This window comes from Rhinatrema bivittatum, chromosome 14, assembly GCF_901001135.1.
Source record: "Rhinatrema bivittatum chromosome 14, aRhiBiv1.1, whole genome shotgun sequence".
Classification (NCBI taxonomy): Eukaryota; Metazoa; Chordata; class Amphibia; order Gymnophiona; family Rhinatrematidae; genus Rhinatrema; species Rhinatrema bivittatum.
Window position 1 is genome coordinate 63803810 of NC_042628.1, and position 15957 is coordinate 63819766.

General features: G+C 46.8%; 1 protein-coding gene across 2 annotated transcripts in view; it reads right to left on the minus strand.

Moving 5' to 3' along the window:
* LOC115076251 (sialic acid-binding Ig-like lectin 12) overlaps positions 1-15957 on the minus strand; it is a 248706-nt gene that overhangs the window by 135658 nt on the left and 97091 nt on the right. The window contains exon 2 of one of the 2 annotated variants that reach the window (XM_029577488.1): positions 170-544. The exons of the other annotated variant lie outside the window; for it this stretch is intronic. Within the exon in view, the coding sequence (XP_029433348.1) occupies positions 170-544 (375 nt within the window). The remainder of the gene's footprint in view (positions 1-169; positions 545-15957) is intronic. 2 annotated transcript variants of the gene reach the window in all.

Sequence of the window (15957 nt, forward strand, 5' to 3'; positions counted from 1 at the left end):
TCTGCAGTTAATATCTGCAGAAAATAGAAGTCAATGCCAAGGAAAAACATGTGCTATTACTGCCATGGGCTCAGCGCATCACTACTGCAGCAACATGAATTGTATCTGTTACATCTGATGGAAAGGCTATCGATTATTTTAGGATGTCAGAAAAATACAAAGTACTCACCTGCTACATTCACAAAAGTAAGGGAATCTATGAAACTATATTCAAACCGTCCCTCAATCCTGAAGTAATATTTTGCCATATCTTCCTCCCTGGCGTCCTGAATAGTGAAGCTGCATTCGTTTTTCTGTATATCACCCACGAACAGGAAGCGGCCCCTGGTCATCTCAGTCACTCTAGAGGTATCAGTACTTGCTACGGGCCGGTCTGTTTCATAAAAGGTTCCTTCCTTGTACCAAAATCCCAAAGCATTTTTTCCTAGTGTTTTATTTGCTGGGTAACTGAAGTTACATGGGATAACGACACACAGCCCATGCTGCACTGTTACAATTATTTTGGAATGTATAGTATAACCTATGTCATCCTTGCAGAGGAAACCTGCAGGAGAGACATATTTAGTGTTATAACTGTACAGCATTTCAGAATGAATTTCATTTCAATATAAGGCTAATCCTAACATGTTCACGTTGTAAATGCAGTATCAGAGACATCTAAAACAATTTCAAATGTTTTTATACATTTGCATTTAAATCCTAAAATTAAAGAAGTCCATGCTCAGCACATTTGTCCAGCTAAGTATGGCACTTAGCCAGAAGACACCGGGGGGGTAAATATTCAGCCGCTAAGCAGCTAGTTAAGTTAGCCAGATTCCCATATCCAGTTAACTTAACCAGGATATTTAGCGGCTCACGTCTAGAGTTAGCTGCTTAAGTTAACCGGCTAGCTCAGCTCCTCCCAGAAATGCTTACCTCCCACCCCAGGAATGCCCCCAACTTAGCCAGCTAAATTCTAGCTGGATAATTCGTTAGTTGGCTAGAATTTAGCCGGGTAAGCATTTTAAAAATGCAGCTAAGCCATTTAGACGGATAACTTTCCCGTTATCTGTCTAAATGGCTTTTGGATATGTACCCCCACTATTTTAAAATCCCACTGTCTGACTGCCCCTGATGTAGCCAGGCTGAAAAAAATTATTCAGCTATGTCAGGGGCAGTCTGGCATTACCAGCAAACAATGAAGAGCAGTTTTAAAGTTAGCCAGATAAACCTATCCTGCGCACCTGCATCATCGATTATTCCGGTTAACTTCCCGTACCAGCCAGGGGCTGAATACCTCCCTCTTAGGTGAGGATTAGCACTGATAGCCATAATCCTGAGTCCCAGGTCACATAGGAGTCAGAATTTCTATCCCCCCCCCCCCCCCCCCTTCTGGAGCTCTGTCGGGATGCCCGTCATAGCCAGATTAAGACATGCTGAGGCCCTAAACAATGTCAGCTTTAAGATGGCTCATGGCATTATCCCCCTAAAATTGTAAGAATGTCAATGAATTCATTTCTTTGTATTCAGAGGCCCCCTCATAATAGGAGGCCCTAAACTATAGCTTGGGTAGCTTATAATAATAAAATGTTTGTGAGAATTGAAGGTGGTGGAGGCCTGGAATGCCCTTTTGGAGGAAGTTGTTAAGATCACAGCGGTATATAAAAATGAATAAATAAATAAATGAAAACAGTGAAAGAATTCAAAGTGGCATGGCAAAAACACTGTGGGTCCCTAAAGGCTAGAGGATAGAAATGAAGAAAAGGGTGCATGGGGGTAACTTACTGGTGCAGCAATTACTACCCTTAACCAATAAGCTTGATGCTTTGATGTAACTGCAACACTGCCCTCCACTTCAACAGCAGTGGAAAAAGGGGAATTGGTTTCAGACAACCAACAAAGGCCCAGATTTTTACAGTCTGGGAAACTAATAAACATAGGGGAACCCTGCATGGAGCAGCAGTTACTACCTTTAACTAGCCTTGATGCCTTTGATGCAACTGCAAAATCTCTCTCTGCTTCGATGTGGGGAGGAGGTGCGAAAGAGGAATTGAATTCAGAGACAACCAATACAAGCCCTGTCTTTTACGGTTTGGGGTACTGATAGGCAGACATAAGGGAAAAAGCACAGAAGAACTGCTTCAACAATTAAGTTCATAGGCAAAGCACATTAATCAGCACTGTCTGAATTTTCAAGAAAGCTCATCACCCAGTAAAAGCAAGTTTGCTTATCATAAATGTTTTCTTGGATAGCAGGATGAATTAGCCATGCTGCCTGGGAGTGCCCCCTGGAGGCCCGGAGCGGAACTTGTCCTAGAATGTTAGAAATAAAACTGTCCTTGCTCGCTCCTGTGTGCCTGCATGGTGGATTCCTGTGCGACTGACTCTCTCCCTCAGTCAATAAGAAAGCAAAGGAGGAGCAAAGATAAGAGTCAGATGTGGAAAGTACTGAAAAAACTGTCCAGGGAGGTGGGTGGGAACACATGGCTAATTCATCCTGCTATCCATGGAAAACACTGTTTATGGTAAGAAAACTTGCTTTTTTCCGCAGATAAGCAGGCTGAATTAGCCATGCTGTCTGGGAGTCTCTAGCTGTGATAGACGGAGCACAGGATACCTTTATTAAATTGTAATTTGTGTACTCTTGCAAAGGGTTGGCAGTTGGTTTTTTTTCCCCATTTTGTTGCATGACGCAGAATTTTGTGTCCCATCAATGCATCAGACTTTGTATGGTGTTGGAGGCAGTAATAGGATGTAAAAGTATGCAGGGAAAACCACATTGCTGCTTTCTAAATGTCTTCTACAGGAACTTGTCGAAGGTGCGCTATCAAAGTAGACATTGCCCATATCAGGTGAGCTTTGAGAGTTGAAGCTTGTTGTTGAGACTTTGATGAATAAAAGCAAGTTTGCTAACCGTAAACAGTGTTTTCCGTAGATAGCAGGGAATTTAGCCATGCAGCGTGGGTGATGTCATCCGTGATGTCACGAGGCGATGCTTTACTCTCTCAGCTTGAAGAGCTTTGCAGTGTGCATGCACAGGCATTCCCGCGCTCCTTGAGCCCTCTCCTCAGTTGGGTTTTAAGCTAGCTGTGAGTGTAGGTGTTGAAAGAAATGGCTGTCCCGGGAGGTGGGGGGGGGGGGGGGGGGGGACTGCATGGCTAAATGCCCTGCTATCTACGGAAAACACCATTTACGGTAAGCAAACTTGCTTTTTTCCGTCGATAAGCAGGGCATTTAATCATGCAGCGTGGGAGTCCCAAGCACATAGGTTGCTCTTTTTGTAAGTTCTTGATATTATGAGTAGCAATCTTTGCATTGTGGACAGCCATTAGGAATCCTTGAAGTTATGTAGAATTGCCGATCCCAGCGAACTGTCTGCAGAGGATTGCTGGTCTAGGCAATAACATGAAGTGAATGTGTGCATGGAAGACCAGGTCGCTGCCTTGCAGATGTCTTGGATGGACATGCCTTGAATATGTGCTATAAAAGTGGCTGTGGCTCTGATTTGGTAAGCTTTAATTGAATTTGATAGAGATATAGATTTTTGAGAGTAACAGAAGTGAATTCAAGCAGTAAGCCAATTTGAAATAGTTCTTCTAGAAACTAGTTGTCCCGGGTTATTTGGGTTAAATGAGACAAATAGTTGAGATGTACGTCTGATAGACTGAGTCCTGTTTTTGTAATAAGCCAAAGCTCTCTTACAGTCCAGTATATGAAGAGATATCTGACGGTCATTAGAGTGCGGTTTAGGGAAAAAGACTCATTCAAGTGAAAAGGTAAGACTGCTTTCGGTAGAAAGGAAGGGTGAGTTCATAATAAGATCTTATCATGGTAGAACTGAAGACAAGGGAAGTTGATCACCAGCGCTTGGAGCTCACTTATTCGTGTCGCCAAGGTGATGGCCAATAAGAAGAGGACTTTCCAGGTCAGATATTGAACAATGAGGATGACATGGGTTCGAATGGAGCTTTCATCAGAGCTTCTAGGACCAGATTTGCATCCCATGGAACTAGAGGTTTCTGAATAGGGGGATGTAAGTGATTTAAACCCTTCATGAATTTCGAGATCAGAGGATGAGAAGAGATGGAAGATCCGTTAGCTGTTGAGTGGTAAGCTGCTATTGTACGTAGATGTACAAGGATAGATGTAACTGCTAGACTTGATAGGGATAAGGTATGCAGGTAGGACAGTAGTGTTTGCAGACGGCAGTGAAAAGGATTAACTCTTTGTTGGTTGCACCAAGCCGAATATCTCCTCCATTTGAAAGCATAATTCTTCCTGGTAGAAGGCTTCCTGACTGTTATCAAAATATCTGTGATATTGGAAGGGAGATATAGTTGCGATGGAGAAGGTACAGAGAAGGGCAACCAAAATGATAAAGGGGATGGAACAGCTCCCCTATGAGGAAAGGCTGAAGAGGTTAGGGCTGTTCAGCTTGGAGAAGAGACGGCTGAGGGGGGATATGATAGAGGTCTTTAAGATCATGAGAGGTCTTGAACGAGTAGATGTGACTCGGTTATTTACACTTTCGAATAATAGAAGGACTAGGGGGCATTCCATGAAGTTAGCAAGTAACACATTTAAGACTAATCGGAGAAAATTCTTTTTCACTCAACGCACAATAAAGCTCTGGAATTTGTTGCCAGAGAAGGTAGTTAGTGCAGTTAGTGTAGGTGGGTTCAAAAAAGGTTTGGATAAGTTCTTGGAGGAGAAGTCCATTAATGGCTATTAATCAATTATACTTAGGGAATAGCCACTGCTATTAATTGCATCAGTAGCATGGGTTCTTCTTAGTGTTTGGGTAATTGCCAGGTTCTTGTGGCCTGGTTTTTGGCCTCTGTTGGAAACAGGATGCTGGGCTTGATGGACCCTTGGTCTGTCCCAGCATGGCAATTTCTTATGTTTAGTTCGTTGAGTACTTCCCGGTTAATCTCCATGTCGTTAAGTGAAGAGATGAATGCATGGGATGTATGAGATTTCCCTAGCCTTGAGAAAGTAGAAAGGGGTTATTGTTCAGTGTAATCGGTGGACTGATTGACAGATGAAGAAGATAAGCATACCATGGTTGTCTCGGCCAAGCAGGTGCGATGAGAATCAAATCTGCTGTGTCTGCTTTACATTTCTGGATCGTGCGTGAAATTAACGGGATTGGATGAAAGGCGTATTGGAGGCTGTCGGCCCAAGGTATCAGGAAATCATCCAGTGATGACCTGTATATGCTGGAGAGAAGTGAGCAGAACGTCTTTATTTTTCTGTTGCTTTCTGAAGCAAAAAGGTCCATTTGTTGGTGTACTCCAGCGAGTGAAGATCCTGTTCGCTTCTGTCTGATTTAGCGACCATTTGTGTGGGTGGAAAACTCTGCTGAGTTTGTCCACTTTTGTGTTCGCAAGGTCCAGAAGGTAGGATGCCTGAAGTAAAGCTCCATTGTCCTCTGCCCATTCCAATATCTGAATTGCTTCCTTGCAAAGAGTCAAGGAACCTGATCCTCTTTGTTTGTTTACTTAGAACATCGCTACTTGGTTGTCTGTGTGAATCATCATGGATTTGTTCTGTATCCATGATTGGAACGCAAGTAGTGAGTTCTTTATTGCTCTCAGTTCCAGCAAGTTTATTTGAATATTTTGTTTGCTTGGGGACCAGACTCCTTGCATTTCCAAGTGACTGAGATGGGCTCCGCATCCTTTGGTTGATGCGTCCATTGTTATGATGAGTTGATGAGGAGGCCACCTTAGTGGGCAGCCGTCGGTCAAGACTGAAGGACTGAGCCATCAAAGGAAGTCCCTTTTCATGGATCTCGAAATCTGAATCCTCCGGGACACTGGTTGAGTCATCTGGTTCCACTGGGTCTTGAGACCCCACTGGAGACACCTCATGTATAGACGTGTGTTCCAAACTATTTTTATTTATTTATTTATTTGTGTGTTTTTAAATACCGAAGTTTGGTACATGCCTTCACTCCAGTTTACAGATATAACAACTCATTACAATGAAAGACAAGTTAGATATAGCAATGATATAACGCTGATTTTCCTAATAACTCGTTACAATGAAGAGAAGTTAGATATAATCATGATTCTCATAACAAATACAACAACGAATACAGCAGCAAAAATAGATAAATAAAGCAACTTTGACGGATGGTAGTGTATTTTTGACTATGGAGAGACTAACAAAGGGATCTCAAAGTTTGAGCTCTGTCTAGTGGTAGAAAAGCTCTGGAAATGGAAGTCTGAATTTTCGCTCTGATAAACTGAAGATCCTGAGAGGGGTGAAGTTGGGATTTTTCGTAATTTATTATCCAACTGAGACTCTCTAGACAAAGGATTGTTTTTTCCAAATGAGTCTGGAGGATTTGAGCGCTGGAGGAAACAATTAGCCAATTGTCTAGATAAGGAAAAATTTGTATTCCCTCTTTCCGAAAGTGTGCCACAACAACAGCAAGACATTTCGTGAAGACTCTTGGGGCAGAGGAGAGAACAAAGGGGAGTACCTTGTATTGATAGTGTTGATTTCCCACCTGGAACAGAGGTAACGCCAAAATTTCTTGTGAATTGGAATGTGTGTTTACGCATCCTTCAGGTCTAGGGAACACATCCAGTCACGGTTTGAAGGAAAGGAAGGACTGTCTTGAGAGAGGTCATTTTTAATTTTTCCTTTTTGAGATGTTTGTTGAGAGCACAGAGGTCCAGGATAGGACGAAGACCTCCTGATTTTTTGGGGATAAGGAAGTATTTGTTACGACTGTTGCTGCCCGACGTCTCCACTCCACCCACCTTACCTTTTTTGCGACATCTCCCGCGGTTGATGGACGTCTGGCTGCGCGGCATCTGCCTGCCGTTCTCTCCGGCGTCCCCGGTCCAGCTTGGCGCTGCATCCCGCCATGTTGTCCAGGTACCATAGGGCGCGCATTCTGCGCGGCCCTGCTTCTTATTCTCTCTTTGGCGTGAACCTCAGGGGCGTCCCCCTGTGATGACGTCACGCATCCCGGATACAAAAGCCTATACTTTTTGCTAGCTAATCGAGTTAGCAAGGAAACTCCATACAGATGGGATTTGCTCTCCGTGCCTAGCTGCTCTGCCTCTCCAACATTTGGACTTTATCCTAGCTGGGTGCCCGCTCCTCGGGGGCCTCTCTCTTTTCTTTCAGGTCGCTATCAGGAACCGGTACTCACTCCTCGAGGGCCCATGTTCCCTGACTCGCTGCCTGAACTTATCGCTTCTGCTTGGAAGAAACCGCTGCGTACAACATCAGTGAGTTACCAACTTTAAATCCTCAGAGCTGTTCCCTGGAACCAGGTACTCACTCCTCGAGGGCCTGCCTCTATTCCAGCTTCTGTGTTACGTTCCGGGAGAAACCGCTGTGTGAGTAACTTTACCAACGAGGATCTTTATCAGAACTCTGTGTATGCTCCACTGTACTCACTATCTCAGTTTTCTCCACTACAGCAAAGCCATAGAGGGAATCGCTGTTCCAATATCCTGAGGAACCCTGAGCCCAGCCGGGCTTCATCTCTACTCACTACTGCCACCTCTGTCTAATAAAAGATATAACTCTGTGTTGTGTGTCCCAAAGCTGAGCCTGACCTGTGGCCCCTCATGGGACTTCCCCCCGTGGGCGTGGTCAGCAGCCAGTGACCAAGGGTCCACCCAAAACCATACAAACAATAACAGATTGCTAACTCCATGGATCCGGCACAGCTCAACGCCCTGCAGGCCATTCCGGGCCTGGCCCTGCGCGTTGCTGAACAGCAAGATGCATTGGACAAATTCACTTCAGCGTTCCATCAGCTGCACGCACAGAAGACTCAAGGCGCTACTTCCAGTAATGAAGGTCAGTTACCTGAAGTAACTTTAAAGTCTCCTGTACCGCTAGCTGCTCCAGTTCGTTTCTCGGGAGAGATCCAGAGAACCAGGGGCTTTCTAAACCAGTGCTGGATGCATTTTGCATTACAACATTCTCGTTTCCCCACAACTTTTGCCAAGACTACTTACATTCTATCTTATCTTGATGGAAGGGCCTTGTCTTGGGCCTCAACACTGTGGGAACCCAAGGATCCTATTTTGCAGGATATTGACGGATATCTGGACTTATTTAAATCCATTTTTGGCGATCCTGCCCGAGTGACTGTTGCCCGTTCTGCTCTGGTGGACCTGAAGCAAGGCAACCGACCACTGGCTGATTTTGCGATAGAGTTCAAAACTCTGGCTACAGAACTCTGCTGGGACCCCAAATGCCTGAAAACTCTCTTCTTCAGAGGCCTGGATACTCGCTGGCCGCTTGTGAAACACCTCACTCGCTGGATGAACTAGTGGCTTTGGCTACTAGAATCGACCACCAGCTTCGTGATAAGGTGAAAGAACTCTGGCCTAATAGAGGACCAGGCCAGAAGGAGGCTACTGTTAAACTTGCACCTCGGAAGGTTCCAGTAATTCCTGTTGCCAGTGGAGATGAACCGATGCAACTTGGTCGCAGTCATTTGACTTCTAAAGAGAGAAGACGTCGGAAGAGGCATGGTCTGTGTATGTATTGTGGACAGGCTGGTCACGATGTCCCAACATGCCCAATTCATCCGGGAAACGGATGGGCCTAAGTCCTGCAGGAGGACTGTTCTTAGGCCTTACTACGCCCTCTCCTCCGCGCTCTCTCCCAGTCTCCTTGATCTGTGGACCGTCTGAGTTTCAAACTCTTGCCCTGGTGGATTCAGGGGCAGGAGGCAACTTTATTCTTCCATGCTTAGTGGTACATTTGAGGATTCCCCTCGTCACTTTGAAGGTTCCACTACTCCTATCTTTCATCCATGGGGAGTCCTTACTGGGTAACGTGACTTGCCAAACCGAACCGGTAACTCTTCGCACCGGAGCTCTCCATACAGAGTCAATTCCCTTCTTTGTGTTAGAGAAGGCCATGCACCCTATCATCCTGGGGTTACCCTGGTTGCAATCGCACCAACCCCAATTCGACTGGGCTTCCTTGGAACTCTCCTGCTGGGCCCAAGTTGTCATGGAAAGTGCCTTAAGGAGATTGCTCCTGTCATCTGCATGTCTACAACTCCAGCAAATCCAGGACTGCCGCCTCAATACGCATCTTTTAGTGATGTGTTTTCCAAAGAAGCTGCTGACATTCTTCCTCCGCATAGATCCTATGACTGTGCCATAAGACTGAAACCCAATACTGAACCTCCTAAAGGACGTGTCTATCCATTCTCAGTGATTGAGGACAAGGCTATGTCTGATTACATCAAGGAGAATTTACAGAAGGGGTTTATTAGACCATCGAAGTCTCCAGCTGGCGCAGGCTTCTTCGTTGTGGGAAAGAAGGACGGTACCTTACGTCCTTGTATCGGTTACGGAGGTCTGAACGAGATCACGATTAAAGACCGCTACCCCCCTGCCTCTAATCTCAGAGCTGTTTGACCGGTTTCAGGGGTCCAAAATATTCTCAAAACTTGACCTGAAGGGGGCCTACAACTTAGTTTGCATTTGCAGTGGCGACGAATGGAAAACAGCCTTCAACACTCGAGACGGCTATTTTGAGTACTTAGTAATGCCCTTCGGCCTGTGCAACGCATCCGCTGTATTTCAGAACATGATGAACAATATCTTGCGGGACCTGTTGTACAAGAGTGTCATGGTATACCTGGATGATATCCTGCTCTTTTCTCAGGATTTGCCCACTCATCTAGAGGATGTCAAGCAAGTACTACGCCGACTCCGTGAACACCGGCTCTATGCCAAACTATCCAAGTGCGAATTTCATAAAGACTCTGTGCCTTTTCTTGGCTATATCGTGTCTAAAGATGGCTTCCAGATGGACCCTCAAAAACTAGAGAGTATTAAAAACTGGTCCCAACCTACCAGCCTGAAGGCCCTCTGACGATTTTTGGGGTTTACCAACTATTATAGAAGCTTTATAAAGAACTACTCTTCTTTAACAGTGCCCTTGACCGCAATGATCCGCAAGGGTGCCAACGCTTCAAAATGGTCTGCGGTAGGCATTTCCGCTTTTGAGAAATTAAAGACTGCCTTTTTCACGGAACCAGGCTTGCGTCTTCCAGACCCCAACAAGCCATTCATCGTAGAAGTTGACGCTTCGGATGTCGGTGTGGGGGCTGTATTGAGCCAAACTGGAGACTCCAAATCCTTACGACCCTGCTCTTTCTTCTCACGACGTTTCTCCCTGGCATAGAAGAACTATGGGATCGGAGATAAAGAGCTCTTGGCTATTAAGCTAGCATTCAAGGAGTGGCGGCCTTGGCTCGAAGGTGCTGAACATCAAATAACCATATTCACGAACCATAAAAATCTAGAGTATCTCCACCATGCGCAACGTCTTAAACACAGTCAAGCTAGATGGTCCTTATTCTTCAATCGCTTTGACTTTGTGCTTAAATATTGCCCCGGAGACAGAAATCCCAGAGTCGATGCTTTGTCACGCTCCTTTCTCTCGGAGGATGTGCCTGAAGAACCTCAGCACATAATTGACCCTAAGAAAGTCATCTTGGCGACTACACATTCTGTGCCCGCTGGTAAAACCATCATGCCTAAACAGCTCAGGAAGAAAGTGCTCTTTTGGGCGCATGATTCCAAGCTGTCTGGTCATCCTGGTCAATGCCGCATCCTGCTCAAGATCCAGAAGATCTATTGGTGGCCTACTATCAAAAAAGATACACTATCCTACGTGGCATCTTGTACCAACTGTGCCAAACACAAACCTGCTTCTGGCCAACCGTGGGGATTGCTGCAACCGCTGCCAGTTCCGGAATAGCCCTGGTCACACATTGCTACTGATTTTATAGTCGATTTACCCCTTTCTGGAAGAATGAATACCATCTGGGTAACAGTCGATCGCTTCAGCAAGATGGCCCATTTTGTGGCGCTGCCTGGATTACCTTCGGCCTTGGAGCTTGCGAAGCTCTTTATATCGCACATTTTTCGCCTTCACGGCCTACCAAAACACATAGTCTCAGACCGAGGATCCCAATTCACGGCAAGATTCCGAAGGGCCTTGTGCAAGCTATTCGACATCTCTCTAGACTATACTTCAGCCTATCATCCGCAATCAAATGGCCAAACAGAATGGATGAATAGAACTTTAAAACAGTTCATTCGAGCCTATGTGAGTTGCCGTCAGAATAAGTGGGCTGAACTGCTACCTTGGGCTGAATTCGCCATCAATTCTCATCCAGCAATATCAACTGGATCAACACCTTTTGAAGTGGTATATTGACGTTCACCAACACTGCCACTTCCACTGAAGCTCTCAGTGATGTCCCCAGCAGCTCAATCTACTGCTGATGAAATCCATAATCTGTGGACTCAGACGAAAGACATGCTAGTTAAAGCGAGAGACCTTGCTAAGAAGTTTTATGATGCTCACCATTCTCAAGCGCCTGTCTTCAAACCTGGTGACATAAGAACATAAGAAATTGCCATACTGGGTCAGACCAAGGGTCCATCAAGCCCAGCATCCTGTTTCCAACAGTGGCCAATCCAGGCTACAAATATCTGGCAAGTACCCAACCACTAAGTAGATCCCAATAATAGCAGTGGCTGTTCCCTTAGTCAATTTGATTAATAGCAGTTAATGGATTTTTCCAAGAACTTATCCAAACCTTTCCAAGAACTTATCCAAACCCAGCTACACTAACTGCACTAACCACATCCTCTGGCAACAAATTCTAGAGCTTAATTGTACATTCAGTGAAAAAGAATTTTCTCCAATTAATTTTAAAAGTGCTATTTGCTAACTTCATGGAATGCCCCCATGTCATTCTATTATCTGAAATAGTAAATAACGGATTCATTTACCCATTCTAGACCTCTCCTGATTTTAAATACCTCTATCGTATCGCCCCTCAGCTGTCTTCTCCAAGCTGAACAGCCCTACCAAACATCTCAGACTGAAGTTACCATCCACTCGATTTGCTGCTCGCTACGTTGGACCATTTCTAATCCTCCGACAGTCTGAAGCTACAACTCGGACTAAACACTCTTGAAACCTCTTGAAACCTCTCATACTCAGTGAATTCTCTTCCAAGACTCAGGAACCACCTGCCATCAATGCAGAAGATGACCTAGAAGATAAGGTCAAAGCTATTCTTGATGTCCGAAGACAAGGCAAAACATTTGAATACCTTCTTTCTTGAGAAGGTTTCGGCCCCGAAGAAAACTCTTGGGAGCCTCAGGCTAACATCCTTGATAAAGAGATGCTCCATCAATTTCATCTCGTGCATCCTTCTAAACCTAAACCTGGTACCCGCAGAGGAGACCGCCCTTTGAAGGGGGGTACTGTTATGACTGTCGCTGCCCGATGTCTCCACTCCGCCCACCTTACCTTTTTTGCGACTCCTCCCGCGGTTGATGGACATCTGGCTGCCGCGACGTCTGCCTGCCGTCCTCTCCGGTGTCCCCAGTCCGGCTTGGGCGCTGCATCCCGCCATGTTGTCCAGGTACCATAGGGCTCACGCGCTGCGCGGCCCTGCTTCTTATTCTCTTTTTGGCGCTAACCTCAGGGGTGTCCCCCTGTGATGACGTCACGCATCCCAGATACAAAAGCCTACACTTTTTGCTAGCTAATCGAGTTAGCAAGGAAACTCTATATGGATGAGATTCACTCTCCACGCCTAGCTGCTCTGCCTCTCCAACTTTTGGACTTTATCCTAGCAGGGTGCCCGCTCCTCGGGGGCCTCTCTCGTTTCTTTCAGGTCGCTATCAGGAACCGGTACTCGCTCCTCGAGGGCCCATTTTCCCTGACTTGCTGCCTGAACTTATCGCTTCTGCTTGGAAGAAACCGCTGCCTACAACATCAGTGAGTTACCAACTTTAAATCCTCAGAGCTGTTCCCTGGAACCAGGTACTCACTCCTTGAGGGCCTGCTTCTATTCCAGCTTCTGTGTTACCTTCCGGGAGAAACCTCTGTGTGAGTAACTTTACCAACGAGGTTCTATACCAGAACTCTGTGTATACTCCACTGTACTCACTATCTCAGTTTTCTCCACTACAGCACAGTCATAAAGGGAATCATTGTTCCAGTATCCTGAGGAACCCTAAGCCCAGCCGGGCTTCATCTCTACTCACTACTGCCACCTCTGGTGAGTTCTCAACTCTGTTTAATAAAACATATAACTCTGTGTTGTGTGTCCCAAAGCTGTGACCCTCACGGGACTTCCCCCCGTGGGTGTGGTCAGCAGCCACAGTGTCCAAGGGTCCACCCAAAACCATACAAACAATAATAGTATTGGGAATAATAACCTTTTCTTCTTTGCGAGAAAGGGACTGGTCGGATTGCTTTTGTTGAAGAAGTAACTTCACTTCCTGATTCAGTGAAGGATTCTAAGTATGCAATGTCCTGGGTTGGACAGGATGTGGTAGTGTCGGGCAATAATTGAACTGTAGCTTGTAACCATGTGAGATTATATCCATGTTGTGTTAGTGGACCCTTGGTCTGGTTGAGAGCAGAAGGATCCACCGAGGGGAGGCCCTCTAATGGTACTCTTAGCCAGGAAGCAGTACAAGACCAGGAGACCGGACTGGAACTTCACCTTTACCAGCCCTCATTCCCCGCAGGTAGAGCCCTTGGGTGCCGAGGCCGGCAGGACTTAGGCGAGGGTCTCCTGGCCGAGAGTGTCCAGTGGGCAGTCCGAGTTAAGGCTGGCAGAGATCTGGAAGAACAGAGATGATCCAGGAGTCGAGGCAGGCAACAGCGGTGCAGTACTGTAAACCAGGCCAGAAGTCAGGGCAGGCTGAAGACAAGCAAGAACCAGAGAACACATCAGAGGTCAAAATGGGCAGAAGACAGGAGAATCAGAATACCAAGCCGAGGTCAGAGCAGAAGAGACAACCGAAGACAGGAGGTGGAACCATGGGAGCAGGAACACAGGAACAGAGGCAGGAGCAAACAGGAACCTGGAACAGAGGCAGGAACAAGCAGGAACACAGGAACTGGAACACTGGAACGCTGGAAGGAAGCAGGAACGCAGGACAAGCAACTAGTTACTCTCACGAGCAGACCTGTTGCCAAGGCAAGGAACGGGGCAGGGAGCTGGGCTTAAATAGCCCAGAGAGATGATGTCATTTTCGGGCGCCAGGCCGAGGTTTCCCACAAGGGCCCCTTTAAGAAGTGACAGCAGCCGCGAGCGCCTAGGAAGGCAGATGTGAGGAGGAAGTTGGCAGCATCTGAGACCGCGTGGAAGGTGCGCAGCAGTCGGGCCTGGGAGCGGCCTGCCCCGTGTCGCCAGGGAGAGTAGCAAATGCTGGCGCCTGCCGGCCCGAGGTAAGGGAGCCCGGCTGCGGCTGAGATTCCCAACAGTACCCCCTCTCTTACGCCCCCTCACAGAAGGCCCGGGTTTGTCAGGTGGTCATGATGGAACTGATGAAGGAGGGATTTATCCAAGATGTTGGAGGCTGATTCCCATGAGTTCTCTTTTGGGCCGAAGCCCTGCCATGATATTAGATACTCCCAACATCTTCGGTAGTATCTGATGTCTAGTATGTCTTGGACCTCTGGGGTTTTCGATGGAAATCGATGGAAATCTGACAGGATTAGAGGCTTCAATAGTGATACATGAAAAGTATCGTGAATTTTTAGACTGGAGGACAAATACAAACGATATGAAAATGGTCCTAATCATTCCCTCACAGTGAAGGGTCTGATGTATTTGGGTGCTAAGTGCATAGATGGGACTCTTAGACGGATGTGACGAGTGCTCAGCCACACTCTGTCTCCAGGTTGCACGTGTGGTGCTTGTCATCGGTGCTTGTGAGCACTCCTCTCAGCGGACTCAGCCGCTTGTTGAAGACGAGTCTAGGTGGAGTTCCATAGGTCGTGAAGTTGCTGAGCCGTGAGTTGGGCTGCCAGTGAAGGCACGGCCAGGGGTAATGGCAAGGGTGGAGTTGCATAGTTCGTAGGTGTGCGCCTTGCCAGGGTGACCAGCAGTCAGAGAGTTGTGAGCCCAGGATAGGACTTTCTTCCTGAGGCGAAGGGGCACTACAGTCTTGCCAGTAGGTACCATGTTGGTCGCGGTGAGATGGACTTGAACTAGATCCAAGATGTATTGTGGAACCACTGGGGTGTCCTCGGACTCAGAAGTGCGAGAGAGAGAGAGTCAGCTCGAATGTTTTTTTAGGCTGGCCGATATAGGATGGAGAAGTCGAACCTACTGAAAAACAGGAACCAGCGTTCCTGCCAGGGGTTCAGACGCTGAGCGCGGCACAGGTACTCCAAGTTCTTGTGGTCTGTGTATACAGTTCTTGAATCTTGAGCCCCCTCTAGCCACTGACGCCACTCCTCAAAGGACATCTTTATGGCGAGCAGTTCCTTATCCCCGATTCCATAATTTCTTTCCAAGGGGGAAAATTTCCGGGAGAAATAGGAAGAGGGTAGGAGTGCCCTGTTGAGTGAGAGCTGGCTGAGCACCGCCCCAATGGTGGAGTCTGAGGCATCCACCTTCACCACAAATGGCCGGGAAGGATCAGGGTGACATAAGCAGGAGTCTTGGAGAAAAGCTTGTTTCAGTTCCTCAAAGGCCTTCAGCGCCTCTGGTGGCCAGTCTCTGGCATTGGCTCCCTTTCTAGTGAGTGCAGTGAGCAGAGCCACAAGGTGCGAGTAATGGGGAATGAAGTGCTGGTAGAAATTGGCGAAGCCAAGGAAATGCTGAAGGGCTCAAATTCCCACGGTGCGAGACCAGTCTTTAATACTGGCAACTTTCTCTGGGTCCATATGAAAGCCAGTGGTGGATACGATGTACCCAAGAAAAGGTAGGGACTCCTGCTCGAAGGGGCACTTCTCATGCTTCGCGCACAGATAATGTTCCGGAGGCGCTGTAGTACTTGATGTACCTCTTGGCGATGGGAAAGAAGGTCCTTGGAGTAGATGAGGAAGTCATCCAGGTAAACTATTACACATGAGTGGAGCATGTCCCAGAAGACCTCATTCATGAGCTTTTGGAAAACCGCCGGAGCATTGCATAACCCCAAGAGC